Genomic DNA, 24,227 nt, shown 5'->3' with positions numbered 1-24,227 from the left:
CGCCCCCCCGGGGGAGGGGCGGCCCGGCCACGTGACCAGCTCCCGGCGGCCCAGGGCCCAGCGCCGTGCCCTTGGCGCAGCTATGGCCGCCCGCCTGCTGCCCGCCGCCTGGTGAGTGCCGCCGCTCGGCCCGGCCCGGCCCCGGCAGCCGCTCCGCTCCGCTCGGCGGGAGCCCCGCGGCCGTTCTGCGGAGGGCACGGATCCGTGAGAGGCGCCGGGGGGTGGCCGCCCTGGGGCGCTCTGTGCTGAGGGGACGCTTTGTGGTCTGCACGTCCAGCCGAGGTGCAGGGGGAGGCTGTGGAAGGGCGCGTTAGGGAGCGAACAGTCAATCTTCGGTAGGGAAGTCCCTTTTCACCCAAATACTTGCGAATACGTGAATTTAAGTATTGACTCTCTCCTGCCTCTCTCAGTGTCTGTATCTATGATAAGTTCTGTTGTATTGCTGCGATCTGGCGAGGTTGTTTCCCCCCCCCCCAGGTGTGCAATAGCTTTTAGTATTTTTTTAGTATTTTTTAGTATTTTTTAAATTTTATTTAGAGGAAATAGCTCTCTTTTCTATGAATCCGGAGAAGTCACTCTCCCCAGATCTTTCATAAATAATGAAAAAGTAAATAAGGGGTAAGTTCACATCTGTTTTGCGGGATGCCACCACAGCTGTGAAACTGTAGTGTTAGGACAGCACGTGCTCTACTGGGAAGCTTGAAAAGCCTTGGCCATGTAGGCTTGGCTAAATGTTACCCAGACCGTAATGAGCTAAATAAGATATTGGTGCCTATCAAATTAATCAGGTGACTTACTAACAAGATGGCAAGAACCACATCGTTAATATGCTGAATCCTTTAGTCTTTTTTATCAAGGGTCTAAGCCAGTGGTTCTCATACTTTGAAAAGCGGCTCATACTTAGAGATTTTTGATGCTTCCACGTTTTTTATTCTTGAAAACTCTCGCTGATAAAAAAGCGAACAGGTATGCTTTCTCACAGTTGACAGGGACTACTTGGTCTAGGGAAAAAAAAAAAGGATGGTAACCAGATACTTGTCTGCTGCTTTTTGTCTGAAGTAACACCTCACAGGAAAGCATTTGTGACCTTTGATTTCTTTATCGATCCCCTCCATTTTACAGTCACAACCTGCTGAGAGAGAGGCAACAATACTCCTAATGTGAACTGAAATGTTGCTACTAAGATAGCTTCCTGACGCAGCTGGTTAGAGAGCCTACCAGGGGAGGTGCCCCGCTAGACCTTCTGTTCACAAACAGTGATGGACTGGTGGGAGATGTGGTGGTCGAGAGCTGTCTTGGGCAGTGACCACGAAATGGTTCAGTTCTCTATTCTTGGCGAAGTCAGGAAGGGGACCAGTAAAACCGCTGTCTTGGACTTCCGGAGGGCTGACTTTGAGCTGTTCAGGACACTGGTTGGCAGAGTCCCTTGGGAGGAGGTTCTGAAGGGCAGAGGAGTCCAGGAAGGCTGGGCACTCTTCAAGAAGGAAATCTTAATGGCTCAGGAGCGGTCTGTCCCCGTGTGCCCAAAGACGAGCCGGCGCAGAACTAGACCGGCCTGGCTGAACAGAGAGTTGTGGCTTGAGCTTAGGAGAAAAAGGAGGGTTTATAATCTTTGGAAAAGAGGGCGGGCTACTCAAGAGGACTATAAGGCTGTTGCGAGGCTGTGCAGGGACAAAATTAGAAAGGCCAAAGCTCATCTGGAGCTCAATCTGGCTACTGCCGTTAAAGATAACAAAAAAAGCTTTTACAAATACATCAACACAAAAAGGAGGACTAAGGAGAATCTCCATCCTTTACTGGATGCGGGGGGAAACTTAATTACAAAAGATGAGGAAAAGGCTGAGGTACTCAATGCCTTCTTTGCCTCAGTCTTTAGCGGCAAGACCAGTTGTTCTGTGGATACCCGGTACCCTGAGCTGGTGGAAGGGGATGGGGAACAGGATGTGGCCCTCACTATCCACGAGGAAATGGTTGGCGACCTGCTACAGCATTTGGATGTACGCAAGTCGATGGGGCCGGATGGGATCCACCCGAGGGTACTGAGCGAACTGGTGGAGGAGCTGGCCAAGCTGCTTTCCATCATTTATTGGCAGTCCTGGCTATCAGGAGAGGTCCCAGTCGACTGGCGGCTAGCAAATGTGACGCCCATCTACAGGAAGGGCCGGAGGGTAGACCTGGGGAACTATAGGCCTGTTAGTTTGACATCAGTGCCAGGGAAGCTCATGGAGCAGATTATCTCGAATGTCGCCACGCGGCACTTGAAGGGCAACCAGGCGATCAGGCCCAGTCAGCATGGGTTTATGAAAGGTAGGTCCTGCTTGACGAACCTGATCTCCTTCTATGACCAAGTGACGCGCTTGGTGGATGAGGGGAAGGCTGTGGATGTGATCTACCTTGACTTCAGTAAGGCTTTTGACACCGTTTCCCACAACATTCTTCTCAAGAAACTGGCTGCTCGTGGCTTGGACTGGCGTACGCTTCGTTGGGTTAAAAACTGGCTGGATGGCCGGGCCCAAGGAGTTGTGGTGAATGGAGTCAAATCCAGTTGGAGGCCAGTTACTAGTGGAGTCCCCCAGGGCTCAGTGCTGGGGCCAGTCCTCTTTAATATCTTTATCGATGACCTGGATGAGGGGATTGAGTGCACCCTCAGTAAGTTTGCAGATGACACCAAGTTAGGTGCGTGTGTCGATCTGCTCAAGGGTAGGAAGGCTCTGCAGGAGGATCTGGATAGGCTGGACCGATGGGCTGAGGTCAACTGTATGAAGTTCAACAAGGCCAAGTGCCAGGTCCTGCATCTGGGGCGCAACAACCCCAAGCAGAGCTACAGGCTGGGAGATGAGTGGTTGGAAAGCTGCCTGGCTGAGAAGGACCTGGGAATACTGGTTGATAGGCAGCTGAATATGAGCCAGCAGTGTGCTCTGGTGGCCAAGAAGGCCAACAGCATCCTGGCTTGTATAAGCAGCAGTGTGGCCAGCAGGGCTAGGGAGGTGACTGTCCCCCTGTACTCGTCTCTGGTGAGGCTGCACCTCGAGTACTGTGTTCAGTTTTGGGCCCCTCACTACAAGAAGGACACGGAGGTGCTCGAGAGAGTCCAGAGAAGGGCGACGAGGCTGGTGTGGGGTCTGGAGAACAAGTCTTATGGGGAGCAGCTGAGGGAGCTGGGCTTGTTTAGCCTGGAAAAGAGGAGGCTCAGGGGAGACCTCATTGCTCTCTATAGGTACCTTAAAGGAGGCTGTAGAGAGGTGGGGGTTGGTCTATTCTCCCACGTGCCTGGTGACAGGACTAGGGGGAATGGGCTAAAGTTGCACCAGGGGAGGTTTAGGTTGGATATTAGGAAGAACTTCTTTACTGAAAGGGTTGTTAGGCATTGGAATGGACTGCCCAGGGAAGTGGTTGAGTCGCCATCCCTGGAGGTCTTTAAAAGACGTTTAGATGTAGTCCTTAGTGACATGGTTTAGTGGAGGTCTTGTTAGTGTTAGGACAGAGGTTGGACTAGATGATCTTGGAGGTCTCTTCCAACCTAGACGATTCTGTGATTCTGTGTGATTCTACTTTTGATTCTTTCAGGTTTATCATCAAAGGAAGCCTGGCTGGAGCTGCTGTATATGTGGCATATGATCAGGGATTGCTGGGCAGTGGCGCAGAAGGTGCTGAAGCCCTCAAAAAAGCTCAAACAGTACTGCCTCCAGCTATCAAAGAATGGACAAGTTACGTAGGCTGGGAGGTAAGGACTGTGCAGATAAACACAGTCAGCAAATTGGACATTCTCTGAATAAGGAGGAGAAAACATTGGGATGATATTCAGGTTCCAGTGACGCTGGCAGAAGTTTTGCTGTTTATTCAGTGTGAATTTCACACTAAGAATTCTGTGAAGAGGATTAGGGGAGAAAATTGTTTGTTGATGTCGTTTGAAAGCAGACAAGGTAACTAGCCTATGCAGGGTCAAAGAGGAGAGACTGCAAGCTTGATCTGGGAGATATTTCAGTATGTTTTTTATTGAAGGATCCTACATACTTTTAAAAAATTAAAGAAAAGATTCTTCTCCTGATTTGTCAGACTGCTAACAGTCAAGCTGAATTTAAATTGCCTGAAGAGGCCCTTGTCTTTGAGTAACTCTTAGTTTTTAAAATCCTCAGGACAAGCCTTTGCTGAAAGTTGGAAAAGTATTTCCCATATTGGAAACTATAATGAGCAAATATATAACTGTAAGGAGTAAGTAATTAAGTATTTATGGAGGTGATTTTTCAGGAGTACCCAAATGTTAAGTACTACCTTCTGCCTCTACTTTACACTGTAGGAAAGAAAAATGTCCAGGCTTTAGGGCACATGTCTGATGCTTTTTGAGACTTAGAGAGAGCAAGCACTGAAATACCTTTGAGATCTGAGGACACGAAGGACATCTCCAAGGTGATGTGGCTTCTCTTGTAAGTGAAACCTCCAAGTGCTGATATTTTGTCTTTCTCTTTCTAGCTCCCGCCCACTCCAAAAATTGACTTTTCCCCCTCTGATTCCTGGAATAAAGGTAAAATAATTTTACGTTAAACTGTGAAAGGGGCAAAGGACCAACAGTGATGCAGCTTATCTCAGTACTGCCATCCTTAAGCGAATTATGGAGAAAGGGATGATTGTGTGGTCTGGTAGAGGGAGCACTGGATCTTGGACTAGGGATGTGTATTCTGCTTCAGGTTCCACAACTAGCACACTGAGTGACTGTGCAGTTCATTTTATCTCATTATCTTAATTTCCAATTGTGAAATCAAGAGGAAGATGTGTGCCCATAAACCTCTTTGCCTTTTCTAACTGGAGGAGCTAATACTTCTTTTACCTACAAAGCTTGCTTGCCTACTGGTGGGTACCGCCAGTGCCCCAAGGTACTCTCTTGTATCCCAGAACGTAAGATTGAATGTTTCAGTAAAGTATCGGGGTGGGGGTCTGTGGCTCCAACAATAACTAGACAAGAGTTTATGGACCAGTAACATGAGGTCATCAATAGTCATAGTAGTGATCAGGGAAACTAGAGCATAAAAAATAAATCATGACTTACTCTTGAAAAAGGTGAATCTTTTATAAACTCTTCATATACTAGTGTCTGAACTCCATTTCTGACTTTTGAGAGGGGATGAGTATTCCCGTAATTGCTAGAATTTTAGGGATCACGTTTGAAGGCCAAAGCATGTTATAAATACCTAATAATTTATAGTTCTTATGGTGCAGAAAATAGTCTTAATTTAACTGTGAGGAAACAGCCCACAAACACTGTGACATACCCAAAACCACATGTGGAGCCTGTGGCAAGACCAGAAATGAAGTTGAACTTACATGAGTATCAGTTCCTTGTTTTAACCTTGAAATTGTCTATCCCTTATACTGGTCCTGAAGCTGGAATTTCTGTCACATGATACCGAGACAATAAAGCTGCATTTGAACCAAGGATTACTCAGGCCTCAGGTGCTTGACAGCTTCTCAGAAAAAGCTAGATCTTTACCTCTGTCTTTAAAGAGTTCCATGATGCCAGAATAACATTAGGAATTTTGGCTTGAATGATGCTCTTCCTGGGAAAATAATTCTCTGCTTTCTTTGCAGGAGTGCAGACAGTCATGTCTGCTTTATCTGTAGCTCCCACCAGGGCCTGTGAATACACTCTGGAAGGCTGGAAGTATATGAAGGATCTTGTCAAATGAAAACATTCTTCAGGATTCGTGGTTCTCTCTATGGTGTATTCTTTTTGGGATGATATATAGTCCATCCCTCTAGATGGCAGCTCAGCCATGCAAGGGCTACAATAAAAGACTGTGGAACATCCGTTTCTGTTTGGGTTGGCTTTAGCATGCGCCTTAATGATTGCTTTGTGCCTTACATTAGACACGTCAGCAGAGATCACAGATCAGCTGTACTGAAGCGTTGGCTATATGCTGAGGTACAGCCTCTAAGAGAGGGACAGAGATTGTACCTCATGTTGGCAGTGGAGGCAGCACTTCTGCCACACTGATGTGCTGACACAGCCACGTTGTTTTTGTCTGTGGTAGTAGCAGAATGAACCAAGACAAAAGAACAAGGCAGAAAATAGACAGGGGGTTAACAGAGAATGGGACAAATGCTTACTTGGATCAGGCAGCAGATTTAAAACACAAGAAGGAAAAAGGATTTGTAGGGATTTTGTTTCCCTTTTAAAAAACGTTTTATGATGAAACTTCCTGCCAAGGGATTTCAGAGTTGGCTAAGGTATAAATAGCTTTAAAAAGTGCTTAGGCTAATTCCTAGAGGCTAGATCTGTCAGTGGCTCTTAAACCTAACGGTCTAGATGGAAGCTAAAGGTCAGTAAACCATGGAGTGCCAGAAACTGGGAGTTTATCACCCAGTTCAGTAATAATAGGATTGCTCTGTATGTACTCTGTCCTGACCTACTTTTCTGTAAGTATCTGCCACTAGAAGGGAAAGAGCCTTTGACCTAGTCCACCTATAATCCTCTTACTACATCTTAATGGCAATGAATATATTCAGTAAACAACTGATCCTTTCACATGATTGCTGAGTTTAAGTCAAATGTTCTGCCAAGTCTGGTTTGTGATCTATAGAAATAAAAGTAGGTAAGATGGTGTGAATTGGATTCCTTTGCTGAGCAGACAGGCTGGATGGCCTTCTTCACCACTTGTCTTATAGGATCTTTAAATCAGTTTTGCAGTGGCAGATTGCTCAAACTTTGACAACTGCAATGTATTAATTTTTTCATGCTGGTGTGTATGCTAATTGATTTTAAAACTTGTAAAGTAACACTCTATTTCAGTGTATTTCTGGGAGCTGTCTGCTGCTGAAGCTGCAAAGGGAGGCCTATAAGGCATTCTGCTCTTTCATCTTTGAAAGAAAGTTACATAGTTTAACATATAGCTGAATAAATTAGCTTTCCAGGGACTACTGAAACAAATCAAGTAACTGTAAACTTTTTTATTTATGGAAAATGGAATGCTTCATTAACAGACATTTAAAATGGGACATGAACAACACATTACAAAAACAAATGAGTTCACATTGGATTGAGTGACATAATATGGCAGCAGCTTAAAAAAAATACACTTACAGTAACCCTTAAGTTACAATTAATGGTAACCCTGGGTGACAAATTCATTTCAGTTGCCACCTTGCATTAAAAATTAAAACACATTCAATAGCGACGGTTGAAACGGGGATCATTGGGTCTGCTTGCTCTCTCCTGGCCAGCAAATCCTTCTCCTTGCACTCCTCCTCCATGCATCATCTGACTTTGGTTGCCACCTTGGATGAAACCTCCCCGCCTAGAAAGTGATTCAGAAGTTATTTTTTCTTCTGACTGCGGTAGTCAGATTGAAATAATGGGTGACTTTTTTTTTTAAATACTTTTTGTGTGATTTCGTTCTCTTCAAGAAGATGTACTATGTAAGAACCACAGGAATATTTTATTATTCCTTGACATTTAAATAAATTAGATAACTGATGTTCCCATAAAATGCTTCTTTGGCTAAGTTAAATACAAGAGACACACCTTAAAAAGGAAAAGAAACTAACATGAAGAAATGCTTTGCTCTTTTTAAACTTCTTTTTAAGCTTCTTACCCTGACATGCCTCCACGATGCATCACATGGCCAGGTCTCCCTCTACCTCCACCTTAAAAAAAAAATCCTTTAAATCCACGGTAAGTTTTACTTCATATCCAAGGATAATGCCTGTATTTTCTGCTGTAAGTACTACACCTAATGAGCTATTGTGCAAGAAGCATACCTTGCCATCTCTCATGATCCCGTCCTATCATTCCTCCATCCACATTGCTCTGCCATGAACGATCTTGATGTCCTTCAAACTTTCGACCATGATCTCCCCAGTCACGTCCATCCCTGCAAAAAGTATTAAAATCATACCTTTTCACATTAGGTAGGTAGAGCACACAAAATAAATTCGAGTGAAAACACCTGTCCCAAACTTATTCAAATAATTTACCAAGGTATATGCCAGTCTTATATTATCTATTTAGTCAAATCTCAGTAATAGGCCTTCAATCCCAACCTCTCTACGAGGGCAAATATGAAAATAGATTTTTTTTCATCGGGTTTATGCTACATTGATGTCCTCGTTTCCTCCAAACGATCTTAGATTGTGGTTTTGACCAGTTAATTTATTTATGGTGTTTTCTGTAGGCTGGCTTACTCATAGCATTAATTAAAAAATCCACAATACACACAATAACACCCTCTCCCCATTCTGTAAGCATTTCGTTGACTGGTGTTCTTTTCAAACATCTGACAGGATGATGCTGTCAGCAACTACAAACCTTGGAAGAACCGCTATCCTGAAAATGTCAAGCTTTGACAGAAATGTTAAGTAAAATTAACTGAAAACATGAGGACTTTCAGACAAGAAGTTACTTTAAAAAAATCATGCCAAGATACGTATTTCGATATAACAGGCAAGCTGAAAGAGCTACTCAAGTGTAGTCCCCTCCAAAAGAGAACAAACTCAGGAGTGAAACTTGGAAAAAAAAGAACTGTACTTTCAAAAACTGCACCACACTTTCACACACAAAAATATTCACTAAACGCACGAGAAAAAGATATTTTCAGTTAAATGTACTGACCGTGACTGTGGGGGTATCCCCCTACTTTCACTCATTCTTCTGTCAGATCCATAGCTACCCCAACTTTCCCGAGAGTCTCGCGAGTGACGGTCTGGTCCTCCGTGGCGCTCATCTGGATAATGCTAAAAAGCAAAGAACATTTATATGAGTGCCCCTAACTGACTCTATAGTTCCTGAAAATTGCTTGGACATAATTATTCAATCTCACAATCGTTTAGGATGTAAGGCATCTCCTGAGACCATCTAGTCTAACCTTCCTAACTCAGAAAGGGTCAGCCAAAGCAGGCTGTCCAGGACCATCCTTGGGTTTTGAATATCTCCACAGCTAGAGCCTTTACAACTTCACTATGCAACCTGTTCCAGTGTTAGACCACGTTCACAGTTTAAAGAAGTTTTTTTTAATTCTCCTTTTTCCTTCAGATGAAATTTCATGTGTTTCAGTATGCCTGTTGACTCTTGTCTTCCAGCAGGCACTACTGAGAAGAGCCTGGCTCCATCTTCTCCATAGCCTCCCATTAGGTAGCAATGCATATTGGTAAGATACCCCCTGGACCTTCTGTTCTCCAGACTGAGCAGTCCCAGCTCTATCAGCCTCTCCTCACAGGAATGATGCTTCAGGCCCTTAATCATCTTTGTGACCCTGTGCTGCATTTGCTCCATTAAGTTCTGTTCTTTCTTGTTGTGGGGACTCAGTACTGGACACAGTACTCCAAATGTGGCCTCACCAGTGCTGAATAGAGGAATGATCACCTCTCTTGACCTACTGTGGCAACATTCTTCCTGATATAGCCCAGGATGCTATTGACCTTTGCTGTGAGGATGCACTGCTGTTTCACAATCAGCTTGTTGTCTACCATGACGTCTCAAGTCCTGCTCTGCAGAGCTGTTTTCTAGCTGGTTGGTCCTCAGCCTGTAGTGGTACACAGCGTTATTCATCCTCAGTGGCAGGACTTTATTTCTTCTTGTTGAGTAAGATTCTTCTCTGCCCAATTCTCCTGCCTGTCCAGGTCTCTCTGAATTTCTAATCTGAAGCTCAGCCATCAGTGAAGGGCAGCTGAGCATTCCGTGACTCCACAACATTCATCTCTCACTGCCTGAGCATGTCATGAAGGTCCTTTCCCCTCAGATCCCAAAAGCACGTGAACATCTACGCTAGTTTTGCTGTTATTTCCATACTACATTATAGAGTAAATTTTGTGTTCCTGTACTTTTGCCTTCCCTATAGCAATCTCTTCTATAATCTACTTCTTTGACATACTTCACTTGTTTTGTTTACTGAGTAACAGAGTAACTATATCTTACATAGTAAGTCTCTGAAGTACATTTCATCTTATTAATGAAAATGAGACTATCTTGTTATGCATACATACTTCTGGCCTTACGATTTACTTATTAACTACTAAATTTTGATTTGAATCACACTATGGAAAACCGATTTATAGGAAGTTATTTTTGTAGCTTTACAAAGCAACTCACTTGTCCATCCCGATCTCCCATCATTGTCCTTGATCCATCTCTCCTACAAACAGGCAATTAAAATCAGACCACAGTAGTAAAACATACAGCAGTGTATATGTGTAACAACACTGATAAAAAAAATGTGTGTTGTTACACAGATTTGTGTAACAACACAGATGAAAAATCTGAAAAATAGCAGGAACATATGGAAGTTATGACACATTTTAGCTTCCTGGAAAATCTAGTTAATTCCAAGGTATGAAACAGAATATTCTCTGCTAAGATGCTAGGTACCTACAATATTATTTAGAGGGTTTTTTTTTTTTTTTTTTTTTTTTTTAAGAATCCTACAAATCTGTCAAACAGTGTTACAAGCAGAACACTCTGAACAAACTCTGCCAGAAAATTTAATGCATGGCACAGATCTCTTCATGGTTGCATATGGCCACAGCCACTAAATCATGCTTAAATCACAGCCAAAGTCCACAGCCACTAAATTATGCTTAAAATAATGAAATGCAAAATAAACATGCAAAATAATAATAAAATAATGAAATAATAAAAAGCAGCAAAATATGACATTAAATACATTTTTCCCTTGATTTCAGACAACACAGTGGAGGTAAGACACCAACCTGTCTATTGAATGTTCTTGGTAACGGCCACGATCCCTGTGATCAAAGTCATGGAAGCGATCCTGGCGACCAAAATCTGAATGGTACCTATCGTTCATTGCCATTCGTTTTGCTTCTGGCCAGTATGGATCATCTCTCCTGAAATAAAAGGTACATTAATTTTAGTCAGGTTAAATAACTTTTGATATTGTTCCTTCCCTCCACACTACGCAAACCAAAAGCATGTAAATAAGTTCAAAAAGGCAGCAGAAAAAAAAAAATCAGGATATTTGGAGGTTTTCACACACTATCATCTCAGTGCAGTCAATGACAGCAGATTAACAGAAGCTGAGACTATATGGAGAGTTTTTCATAGCGCAGGCTGATGAGACACAACCTAGCAGCAAAATGTTCTCTGCTTGTATCACTTGTATTAGTTGGCTTTACCTGCCATCTATGTCATATGGTCTTCTCATTGCAGACCGACGTTCTTGTTCATAGCGCAGTTGTTCATGCTGGCGTCGCAACTCTTCTCTTTCTCTCTGAATGCGATCTTGTTCTCTTCTCCTTTCATGCTCTATATGCATCCGTTCTCTCTCCAGTCTCTCTCTTTCCATTCGCTCTCGTTCAAGACGTTGCCTTTCAATTTCCAGTCTTTCACGAGCAATCTCAAGCCTCTCCCTTTCTTCACGTTCCCGGATAGTCTGCAGATGCTGCTGTCTCTCCCGACGCTCACGTGTACTATTTTAACAGAATGAAAGGTTACAGATCTGATACTTCAACAAATAAAGGAAATAAAAATGGGAAGAATTTAAACCACAGTGACTGCAAACTTGTGTGAGCCCCTGTAAATTAGTTCTGGGGTGTGGGGCAGTAAGGGAAGACACTCAGTGTACACACTAATTATTTATATTTAGAGAGTGATCTTATTACTTCCACAAAACCCACCTTTGGGGCAAATAATCCTATATGGTCAGGAGAATATTCTGAGAAAAACAACCTTTCTCCTGTTCTTTCCCTATGTATTTCAGTGTGGCAAGTTTAGAATGATTATTTCACCTCTAGTATAACGTGTGCTCAGCTAAGGAGAGCTGATTATCTAAATCTAGAGAATGGAAAAAGACCAAAAAAGAAACTGTATTTTTTTTCCCAAACAAATTCAAGCTCAGTATTCTAATAGTCAATAATCCATACCCTCCCAGTTCAGTAGGTATGTGGTCCACACACATATAACAAATGACAAGTAAAAAAAATAAATAAAACAAACTCTCTCTTAGACAATTTAATTAAAAGAAAATTGCATTAATTCTATAAAAAAAGACTTAAAACAATTTAACTGTTGCTCTTACCGGCGCTGTTCTGCCTCCCTCATTTTTCGCTGTGCTTTAATTTTGTCAAATGGCACAATGCCTTGTCTCTCTCTGCTCTCTGATTTGCGATCCTGGCTCTTAATGCTCTGTATTTAATATTGAAGTACAGAAAAACGTAATGGAGTACATTTATGAAAGGACAACTATTACAAGCAGTACTCAATGCTCTATTTCCATTCATACATACCATGTCCCAAAGCTTGGCCCCAACTTTTTTTTTTCCTAAACATCGCAGACACATAACAACACATTACTTACCTTCCCACATTTAGTTTGGCAGGATTTCATTGCTGAGCACATATCAGCTGTATGAAAAGTATTCTACTAATTAAGATCTAAATCCAGATTACAGAAACTCTGATTAGACAGATCAGTAAGACAAATGTAGAAAGATGCATCTTAGTGGGATTCCTTATCTGTTTTGAAGGAAAATTTATACATCATGTTTCCTATGCAAAAACATTACTTACTCTGTCTTTTGATGCAGTTGATGTTTTCACACTAATAACAGGTTCTCCTTTGGATTTATCCATTACTACAGTTCTCTCTGTTCCTTTACTTCCTATATAAATCAGAGATTGAACAGAAAGAGGTGGAAAAAAAGACAGTCAAACTACACAGCATACACCACACGTTTCTATACTAGAAGCTACCTCCTCTGGAATGTGAAAATAGGCATTTAAACCTCTCTTCAAAAAGCATTTTTTCCACTGCACCTCTTCCAAGTGTTTCTGTTAAGGCTGATAAAATGTCAACAGCCCTCCATTACACTATCTGGACTTCCAAGTTAGAACCTGAAATCATTCTAGAATATTGGTAGCCTCTGGAAACTACCTATAATTAATTGTTTATATTTAACCATATCTTTTATTCTAAGAAAAAAGAATAGACAAATTACCTGATTTGTTAGTTTTAGGTTGATCTGATGAACCAGGCTTCAGTTCATCTTTATCTTTTCTTTCTTTTTCATCTTTGTCTTCAGTCTTTTTAGAATCATCCTTTTGGTCAGATTTCTCATCCCTTTTAATACTGCCCGGTCTATAAATAGATATTGATACAGATTAGACTGATACAGAGTAAGAGAAAAAAATAAAGAAAGATGCTAGCAACATATTAACAAAGTAGAATTCTGATTTGCTAAGATAGACATAGATATCTAACTTTTTCCACCATAATGTAAGACAATCAGACCATGCTGTGCAGTTCTCATAAAAACCTGGCTGAGATTCAGATATCTCAACTGGAGGCAAAAGGGAAATAAATAAATAAATCAAATCACACTACTATGTGCTTAATGCCCACAAAGATTCTTATAAGACACGACAGTTATGAAATGTAAACACGAACCATTTTTGCAGTGGAATTGCCAAGCCACCAGTAAGTTAACACTAGTGCCCAGGCAAGCCTTCCCAAGGACTAGGTGAAATGAAGGCAAAAACTTCTCAGCACCTAGCATTTAATAGGTGTTACACCTCAAGAAGATTATTAAAGATAATTAGTGTTTTATTCACTCTTTTATAGTGTCTTTTTCAGCTACTTTAAGTAGTTCTGAAGCGAGAAAAAGCATAACACTGAAGAGGAACATATTCTGGAAACATGATCTTGGGCAACTGATCTTTCACTGTGATCACATCAACATGAGAAAGCCCTGTTCTCTAATGTAATGAAGAAACAGCAACGTATCAATCAAAAATGTCAAATAGCCTGTAGGTTTATGACACAAAAGCACCAGTCTCTACCGGAAAAAAAATTACAGTTAAATGAAAAGGTATGCTTGCAAATGCAATCCTTCCAATGCCTACCTTAAAGCATGTAACAGAAACAACTAAGTTAGACATGGTGCATCAAGAGCAATCTTGTAGTAAGAGTTAGAAAAATGTACTTTTTGTCACAGAAATTCTTACTGTAACTTTTTCCTGACAAATCAACATAAACTGAAGAACAGCAAAATCTCCGAACACAGAATTTTTCAAACAGTACCTCTCACTGACTGTTTCTTTCTTCACCTCGTTCTCTTTTTTTTCAGTTGGCTTCTTCCCAGCAGGTTCATTTTTTGCCTGAAATTTATTTCGCACATCAGCTGAGATTGTGGTTTCAATTATTTGTACAATGTAATGGTAACAAGATAGCTTCGAGGATCAATACTCACTTTTTCTACAGAAATTATTTTCCCATGTAACTCTGTTTTGTGGAGGTGAGTAATACACTTTGTTGCTTCCTCAGCTGTAGACATCGTAACAAAGCCGTAACAGCGAGCACCAGGACTGCGAGCATTGGTGACCACTTTTGCACCAACCACCTTTCCAAAAGAAAGATACGTTACACTCACCGTAACGAATGCCCACTGTTTAACAACAACAAGTACAATTGTAGAATATCTGGAGTTGGAAGGGACCCACAAGAATCATCGAGTCAAACTCCTGGGTCTGCAGGGGACCACCCAAAAATCAAAAAACATGTCCAAGAGCATTGTCCAAACGCTTCCTGAACTCCAGCAGGCTCAGTGCCATGACCACTGCCCTGGGAAGCCTGTTCCAGTACCCGAACACCCTCCCAGTGAAAAACATTTTCCTATTATCCAAACTGAACCTCCTCTGATGCAGCTTCACACCGTTCCCTTGGTCCCATTAATGGTTACCAGAGAGATCGGTGTCTGCTGATCCCCCTCATGAGGAAGCTGTAAGGCTGCAAAGTCATCACCATTCAGTCTCTTCTTTAGGCTGAAGAGCCTCTCCTCACACATCTTTCCCTCTAGACCTTTCACCATCTTCGTTGCTCTCCTGCGGACACTCTCCGATAGTTTTATGCCCTTCTTATATTGTGGTGCCCCAACTGCACACAGTACATGGAGGTGAGGCCACACCAAAGCACAGCAGGACAATCCCTTCCCTCAACTGGCTAGTAGTGCTGTGCCTGATGCATCCCAGGCTATAACTGGCTCTTCTGGCAGCCGGGCCACACTGTTGACTCATATTCAACTTTCCAACTTTTCTCAACTTAGTCCTAAGTATGTCTTTAATAAATAAGTGTTCTTTGTTTACTGTGAACTTCCAGTGAGCAAAGATACTATACTACATCACAGGACACAGAAAAATACATAAACAATGACTGGCTGTTTACATAAGGACTGGAAAAAGATTTTTATTTTCGTTTGGAAGTAAGAGAAAATAAAACAGCAGTCATTTGGCATGGACTTGTGCAGGCTTTTTTCCTGTTATCCCACTGACACTTGCAGTGACAAAATCATATAAAGTCTTAAGACAGTTAAAGGGAAGGGGACAGGACACAAACACAGGAAGACCCTTACCTTCCCATATTTGCTAAACAGATTCTTCAAATCTGTAGCTCTGGTTGTAGAAGCAAGTCCACTCACCCAAAAGTTTCTACCAGAACTGCTGGCAGTGCAACCTAATCAGGAAAACAAACACACACACACACACACACCCCAAATCCTAATTATTTCAATTATTTCTGAATTTAAAAGGAACAGTTCCACAAATCTTGTTTTTTAAATCATAGAGCAAAGGAAATGTAAAACGTAACAGTCATCCCCCAATAATTCACATTCCTGAAGGCAACTAGTATTAAAAATCCAAAACCTTTAAGATAGAACTACAGGCTTTGTTCTGTGCATGTCAGATCATTCCTCAAGAAAGAAACTGGACTATGGCATCTCTGAAATAACTGTGGCTGTTCAGAATGTGTAAGGATAGATCCCAGTAACTTTGCACTTACAGGAAAAGGCTGAAGACCGGCTAGGGTTGTGGGAACTGTGACAGTACCCACATATGCTCATGTCTTGCCTTTACCTCCTCAATTCTTAAGGAATGACAGCGGGATGCAGATTAACTGCACCTCTCAAGCAAAAAAATTCAGCATAAAAGCAAGAAAATCTCCTCCTGAATGTCTGCCTACATGCATTCCACAGCTGGGGTACGAATGGTTCACATATGACTTCAGTTACTGGAGTCAGAAAAGACCTAGCATTGTTCAACTATGCAACTATTCTTCAGCTATGCAAGAACTACAGAACACTTTCCCAGTTTGGCACCCAAAATGGAAAAACAGTTTTATAAACGTGTAGGGGCTTGAAAATCCATGGCCTAGTGATTAAAAAGGGTCCAAGTTAAACTCTGGCACTCATAAACGTATCTTAGACAGCGAGAGATGGTTCCTCATTGCCCAGATATCTGTTATTCCTAAATGACTGACTCAGGAGCATCTCCATAAATTGTGACAAGCAAGTCTAACCAGCTCTTCCATGATTTCACTGATTCCTGGTTTAATTCTTCTTTTATTGATAAATGTACTATTGGAAAATAAATAAAAAAAACACAACAGGGAATAATCTTTAAATTAAAATCTTTAAATCTTTAAAAAACATTCTGTTACTATTAGGGTAACAAAAAGGATAAGGTATCTAGAGGGGAAGATATATGAGGAGCAGCTGAAGTTACTTAAGATTATTCAGCCGGGAAAACAGGACACTTTAGGGGAGACCTCATCATGGTCTACAACTTCCTCGCAAAGGGGAGTGGAGAGGCAGGCACTGATTTCTTCTCTCTGGTGACCAGAGATAGGACCCAAGGGAACAGATTGAAACTGACAGGGGAGGACTTCTAGAAACTTCTAGAAGAGTTTTTCAAGTGTGCCCCCCCCCCCCCCCCCCCAGAAACCCTTAAGTCCTTTGGTAAATGAGAGAATCCTTTCAATGGTCCTTTAAATATTCTAAAATAAGAGAATAAAAGAATACAGATGAGAGGTAAACAGATCCTGATGGAGCTGATGGCAAGGTCTGGTAGCTTGTACAGACACGCATAATCCAGAATCTTGGAATAAGCAGCTGATGGTGAGTTCATGCTGTGCTGTAAAACTTAGTTAAAACCAAACAATTCCTTTCTTTTCACTCAGTAGACAGATCTCAGAATGAATTTCTTGACAGTTATAAGAATTGATGGGAATTCCATGCTTGCTGTACTGAACTACCTGCCAGCATCAGGTAAGCAGAATTTAACAGTCAGTTCTAAGTTTGCTGCCCTGGACGGGCAAGAGAGAAAAGAAAAGCAGGATGAGCTACAGAGACTCAGCAGCCTGACATATTAAAACAAAGAAGTACAATGAAAAGAAGGAGCAGGCAAGACCCCACCTGGCACTGTTGATCAAGAAATTTACATCTTGTTTATCGTGCAAATTTGCACTGTAAATAGGATCTGAGTGGATAAAGATTTAATAACATAAATCTAATTGGAAGACAATATTAAACTGTAAGTTTCAGTGCCATTGAAATATGTGAATACTAGATTTCAAATTATTTTCGCAAAACAGAAGATTGTATAAAGAATCACAAGTATACAGTAAACCAAGCAATCATTAAAGGCTCTTAACTCACTAACTGCTGTTGGTAAGTATCTTCAGTGTAATGAAGGACATGTTTGCCACGTATTAACATCTACCTTTGGAGATCAAGATATAAACAAAAGGGTGTGACACAGATCTCCTTGTATAAAATAGTTGTTTGTTGTAATTACATTTTAAAAAGTTCAGAAAAAAATGTAACATGATATTTAACAATTGCACAGATTCCAACACTCTCATGTCAAAACACTCCGTCCAATACAAAAACTGCTTCGCCAATGAATATTTTTTCAAATGTTATTTTTGAAAATAAACATACCTTTCTCATCTTTTGAGATTATCTTTGTATCTCTGTCCTCCTCAACAGGGCTAAAGACAAAACATCTCGTTATTCAAGTCAGAGAGAATAATTACTAACTATAAATTATTAAAAACGCTAAAATTAAATACCTACCAGAAAATATGTTGTAAACAAAAACACACCTTTATATACTTGATTTAAGAAATCTGACAAGAAATAAGGGAGGTCAGATTCTTAAACAGACTTATATTAGGAAGAAGTTTACAAATAACAGTAATTTAAGAAAACAACCTTTGAAGGTTGAGGAAGGAAAGAAATCAAACCCTCTGCGTTTAAAAAAGTCTGCACAAGGAGAAATAAAACAGATTCTTTAGGAATAGGCTACAATTTCATGAGTCTTGGTGGCCAATTGAAGGAAACAGCTTATTCGCATCACTTAACGACCAATGAAAAAAGATAGCATCTGGTCTATAACGGAGAAAAAACAAACCTCTTTTTCTGATCACCGCCCTCACTGGTTGAGGACTCTCTAGTAGCAGGGGATTCCTCAGAATTAGCTTTGTCTTCTGTTTTCTTGGCATCTTCTTTGCTATCTTTGCCTTCAGGACCTGCGCCTTTTTCCGCTGTTTCCCCACTAGAGGCTTCCAGGCCTTGGAATCGTTTGCTACTCTGATCGCTTAGGGTCTCTAATACTAAAGATTCAGAGTCCAGTTTCTCTTCCTCTATTGTCTGTTCACTTCTCTCCCCTTTTGCTACAACTAAACGCTTTGCCTCCTTCCTTGACATAGCTTGTGCCGATTTGCTGTCCAAATCTAAAGCATCTTCCTCCAACTGAGCGGCAGCAAGAACATCCTCTTCCTCTGCTAGCCTCTTGCCTGGCACCACGTTACTTGCTTCCTGTGCATGTGGCTGCTCCACTTCGGAAGTTTCTTCGTTAAGTAGTTCAGATTTACAAGTTTCCCCCAAAATGTCGAGTATTTTCTCATTTTCTACGGATTTAACAGGAATAGAATGGCACAAGATTTAATCACCAGGGAAATACAGCAATCACAAATGTGGAACTGGCATGGCTGCCACACTAACACCAAGAGAACTTCTAAGCTACACAGAGATTGGAAAACCCTAGTGTACACAGTGTTAAAAGCGCTATGCTAACTGCAGTCTGACAAACTACCTTATCAGCCCTACAATGTTAACAGGGAAGAAAAACGTCCCCACAGATTTAACAAAAACCTTCTGGCTGATCCTTGGTATTCTTCATGAAATCGTTCAGCTCTGTTTCTTCTCTAGTTAGCTTCCAAAGTCCAAGATGCTTAACTGAACATATCAATGCACTGAGAGTTCAATTTTTAAATTTCTGTGAAATTCTTTTAGCAGACAGTCCAACACGAAAATTGGGCATCTTCTGATGGTGCATGAGTGTGTTTGCAGTCCAGAAAGTGAAAAGTATCTGTATGAAATTTCCATGAAGAAACTCTTCTTTCTTCTGTATCCAGTAACTAATCTTTACTTTTTAACGCCCTAAAATAGCTTTTTACTGCTTTCACTGCTCTCTAAAGCGTTAAGGTGTGTGCGATATCACAAGATCTGTTTACAGGTAGAATGTTTAACTTTTAAACTGTGATTAACTTCTCTAAATCCATTTATGTAGTTTAACAGGTTTTTAAACCATTTCATTTCACTGAAAATATTTCAAAAATGACAAGCATCACTTCACAGATCTGGGGATATGATTGGGTTTCCAATCTCTATGACCCTGCATGATCTGGGTTGTCCATCATAAAAATAATGCAAATGATACGTTTGTTTGTTTGTTTGTTTTAAAATAGTTAATGGTTTAAAAAGTATTAGTTGAAAAGACAGGAATATGCTTTTCTTTAACAGTACCTGGCTCCGAGTGTAGTTTCTCCGTTTTCTGTTCAGGAAATAAACACAGAATAAGAATCTTATAGTATGTATTTTGTAACAGAGAACAATACCAACCCCCCAACCCAACTCCAAGATTTAAAAATACACCGGTTCATCTGCTGCATTTAGCGTTGCTTCTCAGCATCCAGTGGAAATAAATATTTTATATAAGCAGTTTTGGTCAAATTAAAGCCAAAATTTCATCCACTATTATCCTCATAACTGGGAATATTAAAGCAAAGGGAGCAAAAAAAGGGGTTTATGTACCACATCAACTAGAGTGAAAATCAAACCCAGCTCCTACTTCATATAATCAGCAGGAGAAATAAAAAAATAATTTTAAAAACATCACTTCTCCCAAGTAAGATGGTTTCATCAGAATACTTTTGGTATATGTTTTATGTTTTGGTGGGGGCACAGTTTCCTTTACAGTACAAGAATATTTTTATTTGAGAGAAAAGTCAAAGTCTTGATAGCAGACTGAAAAGTAGGGAAAACAAAACAAAACACTCATTTGACAGGCTGTACTCTAAGCAAGATTACTTATGGCTTGGATTCTGTTAAAAATTCGTATTAGTCATTATTTTCTTTTTTGTAGTATGGTCACAGAGTGAATAGCATTAAAAACCAATCTGAAATGGTTGCATTTTCAATTTACCTTCATTTCAATTAAATCAGAAGAAGAGGAATCTACATTGTTTTCAATTTCATCATAATCTTCCTAAAAAGAGTAAAAAAGAAATTATAGCATTCCTTACAAAAAGCAAGGTTAGCTTACTGAGAAATACTACTGTAATTCCATTTTCCCCAGCAATAATATGAGAAATATTTTTCAATACTTAGATCTCGATTGCTAGTTAAGAATGTTACCCAAGAGGACTAACATATAAATATTCTTGATCATTAAATACTAGCAGGAGAATATTTTTTCCAGTTAACTTTAATTTCAACATAATATTGTATACTTCAAAGTTACTCTGATTTAGAAGGAAGCCTGGTATTTCACGTTTCTTTGGTTATTTTGCATAACCTGTTTTTTCCATTCCCCTCCCCCTCCATTTTTTAACTTTATTTTCTAACTTAAAGAAGCTAGAAGTGAAGCTGACTTAGGTTTCCACTTTTCCAAAAAATGAAATGCCCCCAAATCTCCATTATCTAACATGTTACTTTCAATTTCAGACTAACTGCACTTCTTTCACAGCAAAGAAAGATGTTACTGCAAGGTAAAGCAGGCTGTGACTTTGTCAACATTTTAAACCTCTAATAGGCCCAAGTGAGCACAGGACACAAGAACTATTAAAAATGAAACAGAATCCACATTATATGCATGTCCTATATTTTATGGAAGTAACTCATTCATGTGCCCATTTACGTATCAAATATCTTAAAATTCTCAAAGACCTCTACTTGCCTCATTTTCTGTTAGCTGATCTGGAAGTTCCTTCATCTCTGCATCAACGTTGTCTTTATTATCAGACAGTGAATCAAGAATATTATCAGGACTATAGTCTTCTCCACAGTCTACAGCACTGCTGTTGTCTATTTCAGCTTCATCTAACACACTAATATCCATCATGTCAATATCTTGTAAGGTATCCAGACTTGCTTCAATATCTTCCTATAGAAACAGAAAGGGTAGGTGTTTATTTATTGAGTTTTAAATGATGCATATTCTTAGTAAATGCAATCCTGGTTTCACTTACTTGCCCATCTCTGGAGTTTTCTTCTAGTCCATTGTCTTCAGCACCTTCCTCCTCTGGTTTTCTTCCTGAAAGAAAGATATAACTGAAGTGAGAAATAGGACTAAATTTCGTAACACATCAATTCTTTGCCAAATCATCTAGTTAATACTGTTTCAATGAATAATCATTAAGACCCTGATTCAGAAGTCCAGGTCTGTCTGGATGTAAGTGAAGACTAACCACTCTTTACAAGTATATGGCATGCACATGAAATTGAAGTAGCCCAGTTAGGTGAAACATCTTGAGCAGGGGAGGTGCTGGTCTTCCTCCCTGTTCACCCATGACAGGACATGACAGGAAATGTGGGAATGGTTCAAAGCTGCACTTGGGAGGTTCAGAATGGACATTAGGAAGTTTATTTTTACTGTGAGGGTGGTCAAACACTGAAACAGACTTCCTAGAGAAGTGGTTGATGCTCCACACGTCGGCGTTCAAGACGCATTTGGACAACACCTTCATTAATATGCTTTAGCTTTTGGTTAGCCCCGAAGTCGTCCAGCAGTTGGACTAGATGATCTTTCTAGGTCCCTTCCAACTGAACTACTCTATTCTATTCTATTTTTCAACAGCTAAACACCCCTCATGACACAACACTACCAAGACTTAAAAAGGCAACATTGCCTAGGAAGGTGTTACGTTCAGAAAAATGAATTGTTACAAAACCTCCCTCTTTTCATTTAAGAAATTAAATAATTAAACTGATTTAGAATTCGTCTTCATGTTTAAGATCTTGGACACACTGACTGTGTTCAGCCATACTTGTCACCAGCAAATTTGTAACACTGCTAAAAATCAGCTGCTCTTTTTTTTTTTTCCCCTCCACTGTGTTACCTTAAAGGAAGCAGCTTAAAAATAAATTTCAGAAAGCGTCTTTCAAAAACTGGCTATGAGCAATGACAATAAGCCATGCATAACATGACCAACATCAATATTTAAAGTTCTTGAGGCAAAACTTACTTCAATCAGCAACGAGTAATTCAAAATAGTTTTTCAAAACAATACAGTTATAAAATGAAGCATGACACTAACAAAATTTATACTTGTTTTTATTTGTGCAATAATGCTTTTTGATTATTCCTAGAGTACTGTAACTTCTTGCACTTAAAAACATGTCACGATGATGGAGGTTCAAGAGCTTCAATGAAAAAAAGGAAAAACTACATGCATAGTTCTGGCAAAGAAATTAGTAACTGGGGTGTTGCGGATCCAGATTAATATACATTGGCAGAGCTTTCAATGAGAGCTCACACCACAGCTGCTTGCTCTGTCCCAACACAATTCTGCATTCCTGCTCACAAGTAGAGAAACACCTGCAACTTAAGTCCCTGTCTACAAGTTTCAGGACTTGCTAACGGAAGTACACCTAGTTGTCCTATTATTGTTGTCCTTGCTCGCTAATGCAACAGTTTTACCATTCTCTGCAAAATAAAAGGCACAAAGCTTTTATTTTTTACATAAGCCAGCAAAATAAAATGAATGACCATTGTACTGTTAAGTTCCAGCTACAATAAAATACAGCTGTATTTGTCTGGACTTTGTACCTTTGCTAGTTCTTTTTGGCATTCTCTTGGTCAGTTCTGAAGCCACAGGAATTTCATCAGGATCTCCTCCTTCATCCTCAATTGCCTGTTGGAGACAGCAATACGATATCTGTTGTACTGTTTGCTGGTACGCACTTTTAAGAATGTCAGAAGGAAATATCAGCATCTCTCTCTAGCTCAGATCATGCAACCAGGCAGCCACATCAGCCATCAGACACACAAGCAATAAGGTGTTATAACACAATCCCCCAGACAAGTCAACCTACAGTTCAGGAGCAAAGTCCTCCCCCATCTGTAAACAAGGCTCTCTATCCAATGGATAAGCATTTTGTCTAAAAAAAAAAAAAAAAAAAAAAAAACAACACAAAACCAAAACTGACAACAACCACTACAGGAACTCATACACTTTTTTTTTCCCCTTTAACGTGCTGAGGCCTATTAGAAGCCATAGAGGAACCAGGACCGATTACACTGTTCTGGCCTTATAGAAATCTGTGAAAAAGGGGTACACTCTCGGCAGGGAGGCGAACGAGGTGAAGGGCGCGCAGAGTACGCAAGAGAAAGAACCAGGGGAAGGACGCGAGGGGAAGATCGCGGGCTCGGGGAGCGAGGTCAGAGAACTGCACGTCAAAGGAATGGATCCAAGGAACCCCGCGGGTGGGCTCAGCGTGACGGCAGGAAGCAGCACCGCGGCAGGGTGCTGCGGAGGGAAGCGGCGGGCCGGGAGGCGACGGCAGCGCCGCTGCGATGGCGGCCGCGCCCCCCCCCGGCCTCCCGCAGGGCCGCCGGGCTGCGCCGCCAGCGCGCATGCGCCGAGGGGCCTCGGCCAGGGAACAAAGGGCCCGGATGAGCAGCGCACCCTTCCCCCCCCGGCTCGCGCCCTACCTTCCTGAGGCGCTCCGTCAGGACGCTCTTGTTGCCGCCGCTGTCCAGGTTACGACGTTTGAGCTCAGCGCGCAGGTCGATGACCCGCAGCTCGCTCAGCCGCCGGGTTTCGGGTTCCGAGCCGAGAGCTGGGGCTCCGCCGAGGGTGGTTAAGTCCCCCAGCCCGGCCGCGGGTTGACTTTCCGCCATCACGGCCCCTTCGGTATCCCGCCTCGAGCCCGAGCGCACGAGAGGACGCGGCGCAAGCAGGGAGCTAACCTTGCGATCGTAGCACAAAATGGTGGGGAAGCCGAGACGCACTGAGGGGAGGGGGAAGACGAGCCCGCTCCGCGCAGGCTCGGAGGGGAGGGGGGCGGGAAGAGGCGGAGCCTGGGACGCAGCGTGAGCAGCAGCGCAGGCAGGGGGCGGCTCGCCCTAAGGCCTGCCGGGCCGCGCATGCGCCCGAGCGCCG

The 24,227-nt window shown here is 41.5% G+C and overlaps 2 protein-coding genes across 4 annotated transcripts; one reads left to right on the top strand and one right to left on the bottom strand.

Moving 5' to 3' along the window:
- The first annotated feature begins 3 nt into the window (after positions 1-3).
- MICOS13 (mitochondrial contact site and cristae organizing system subunit 13) lies at positions 4-5,802 on the top strand. Its single transcript, XM_035569924.2, has 4 exons — positions 4-111; positions 3,568-3,724; positions 4,471-4,522; positions 5,584-5,802. The coding sequence occupies exons 1-4, from the start codon at positions 83-85 to the stop codon at positions 5,679-5,681; spliced, it is 336 nt and encodes a 111-aa protein (XP_035425817.1). The 5' UTR covers positions 4-82; the 3' UTR covers positions 5,682-5,802.
- A 1,120-nt stretch (positions 5,803-6,922) lies between these two features.
- Positions 6,923-24,197, bottom strand: LOC118260024 (scaffold attachment factor B1-like). Of its 3 annotated transcripts, none has more exons than XM_035569922.1 (21): positions 23,777-24,197; positions 22,892-22,976; positions 21,312-21,376; positions 21,020-21,226; positions 20,267-20,329; positions 19,588-19,615; positions 18,191-18,689; positions 17,719-17,768; positions 15,352-15,452; positions 14,194-14,343; positions 14,025-14,101; positions 12,943-13,082; positions 12,515-12,606; positions 12,024-12,130; positions 11,122-11,415; positions 10,696-10,833; positions 10,079-10,121; positions 8,603-8,724; positions 7,753-7,865; positions 7,587-7,638; positions 6,923-7,289 (listed from the first exon to the last, which is right to left on the bottom strand). In XM_035569922.1, the coding sequence occupies exons 1-21, from the start codon at positions 23,963-23,965 to the stop codon at positions 7,160-7,162; spliced, it is 2,745 nt and encodes a 914-aa protein (XP_035425815.1). In that variant the 5' UTR covers positions 23,966-24,197; the 3' UTR covers positions 6,923-7,159. The 3 variants fall into 3 exon arrangements, with proteins under 3 accessions (XP_035425815.1, XP_050571576.1, XP_050571577.1); XM_050715619.1 differs by having other exon boundaries at positions 20,267-20,325; positions 21,016-21,226; positions 23,777-24,109; XM_050715620.1 differs by lacking the exon at positions 23,777-24,197 and adding an exon at positions 23,158-23,503 and having other exon boundaries at positions 20,267-20,325; positions 21,016-21,226.
- Between the last annotated feature and the right edge of the window lie 30 nt (positions 24,198-24,227).

This window comes from Cygnus atratus, chromosome 26 (genome assembly GCF_013377495.2).
Source record: "Cygnus atratus isolate AKBS03 ecotype Queensland, Australia chromosome 26, CAtr_DNAZoo_HiC_assembly, whole genome shotgun sequence".
Classification (NCBI taxonomy): domain Eukaryota; kingdom Metazoa; phylum Chordata; class Aves; order Anseriformes; family Anatidae; genus Cygnus; species Cygnus atratus.
Note: the sequence above shows the minus strand (reverse complement) of the source record. Positions and strands in the feature narration are given on the sequence as shown.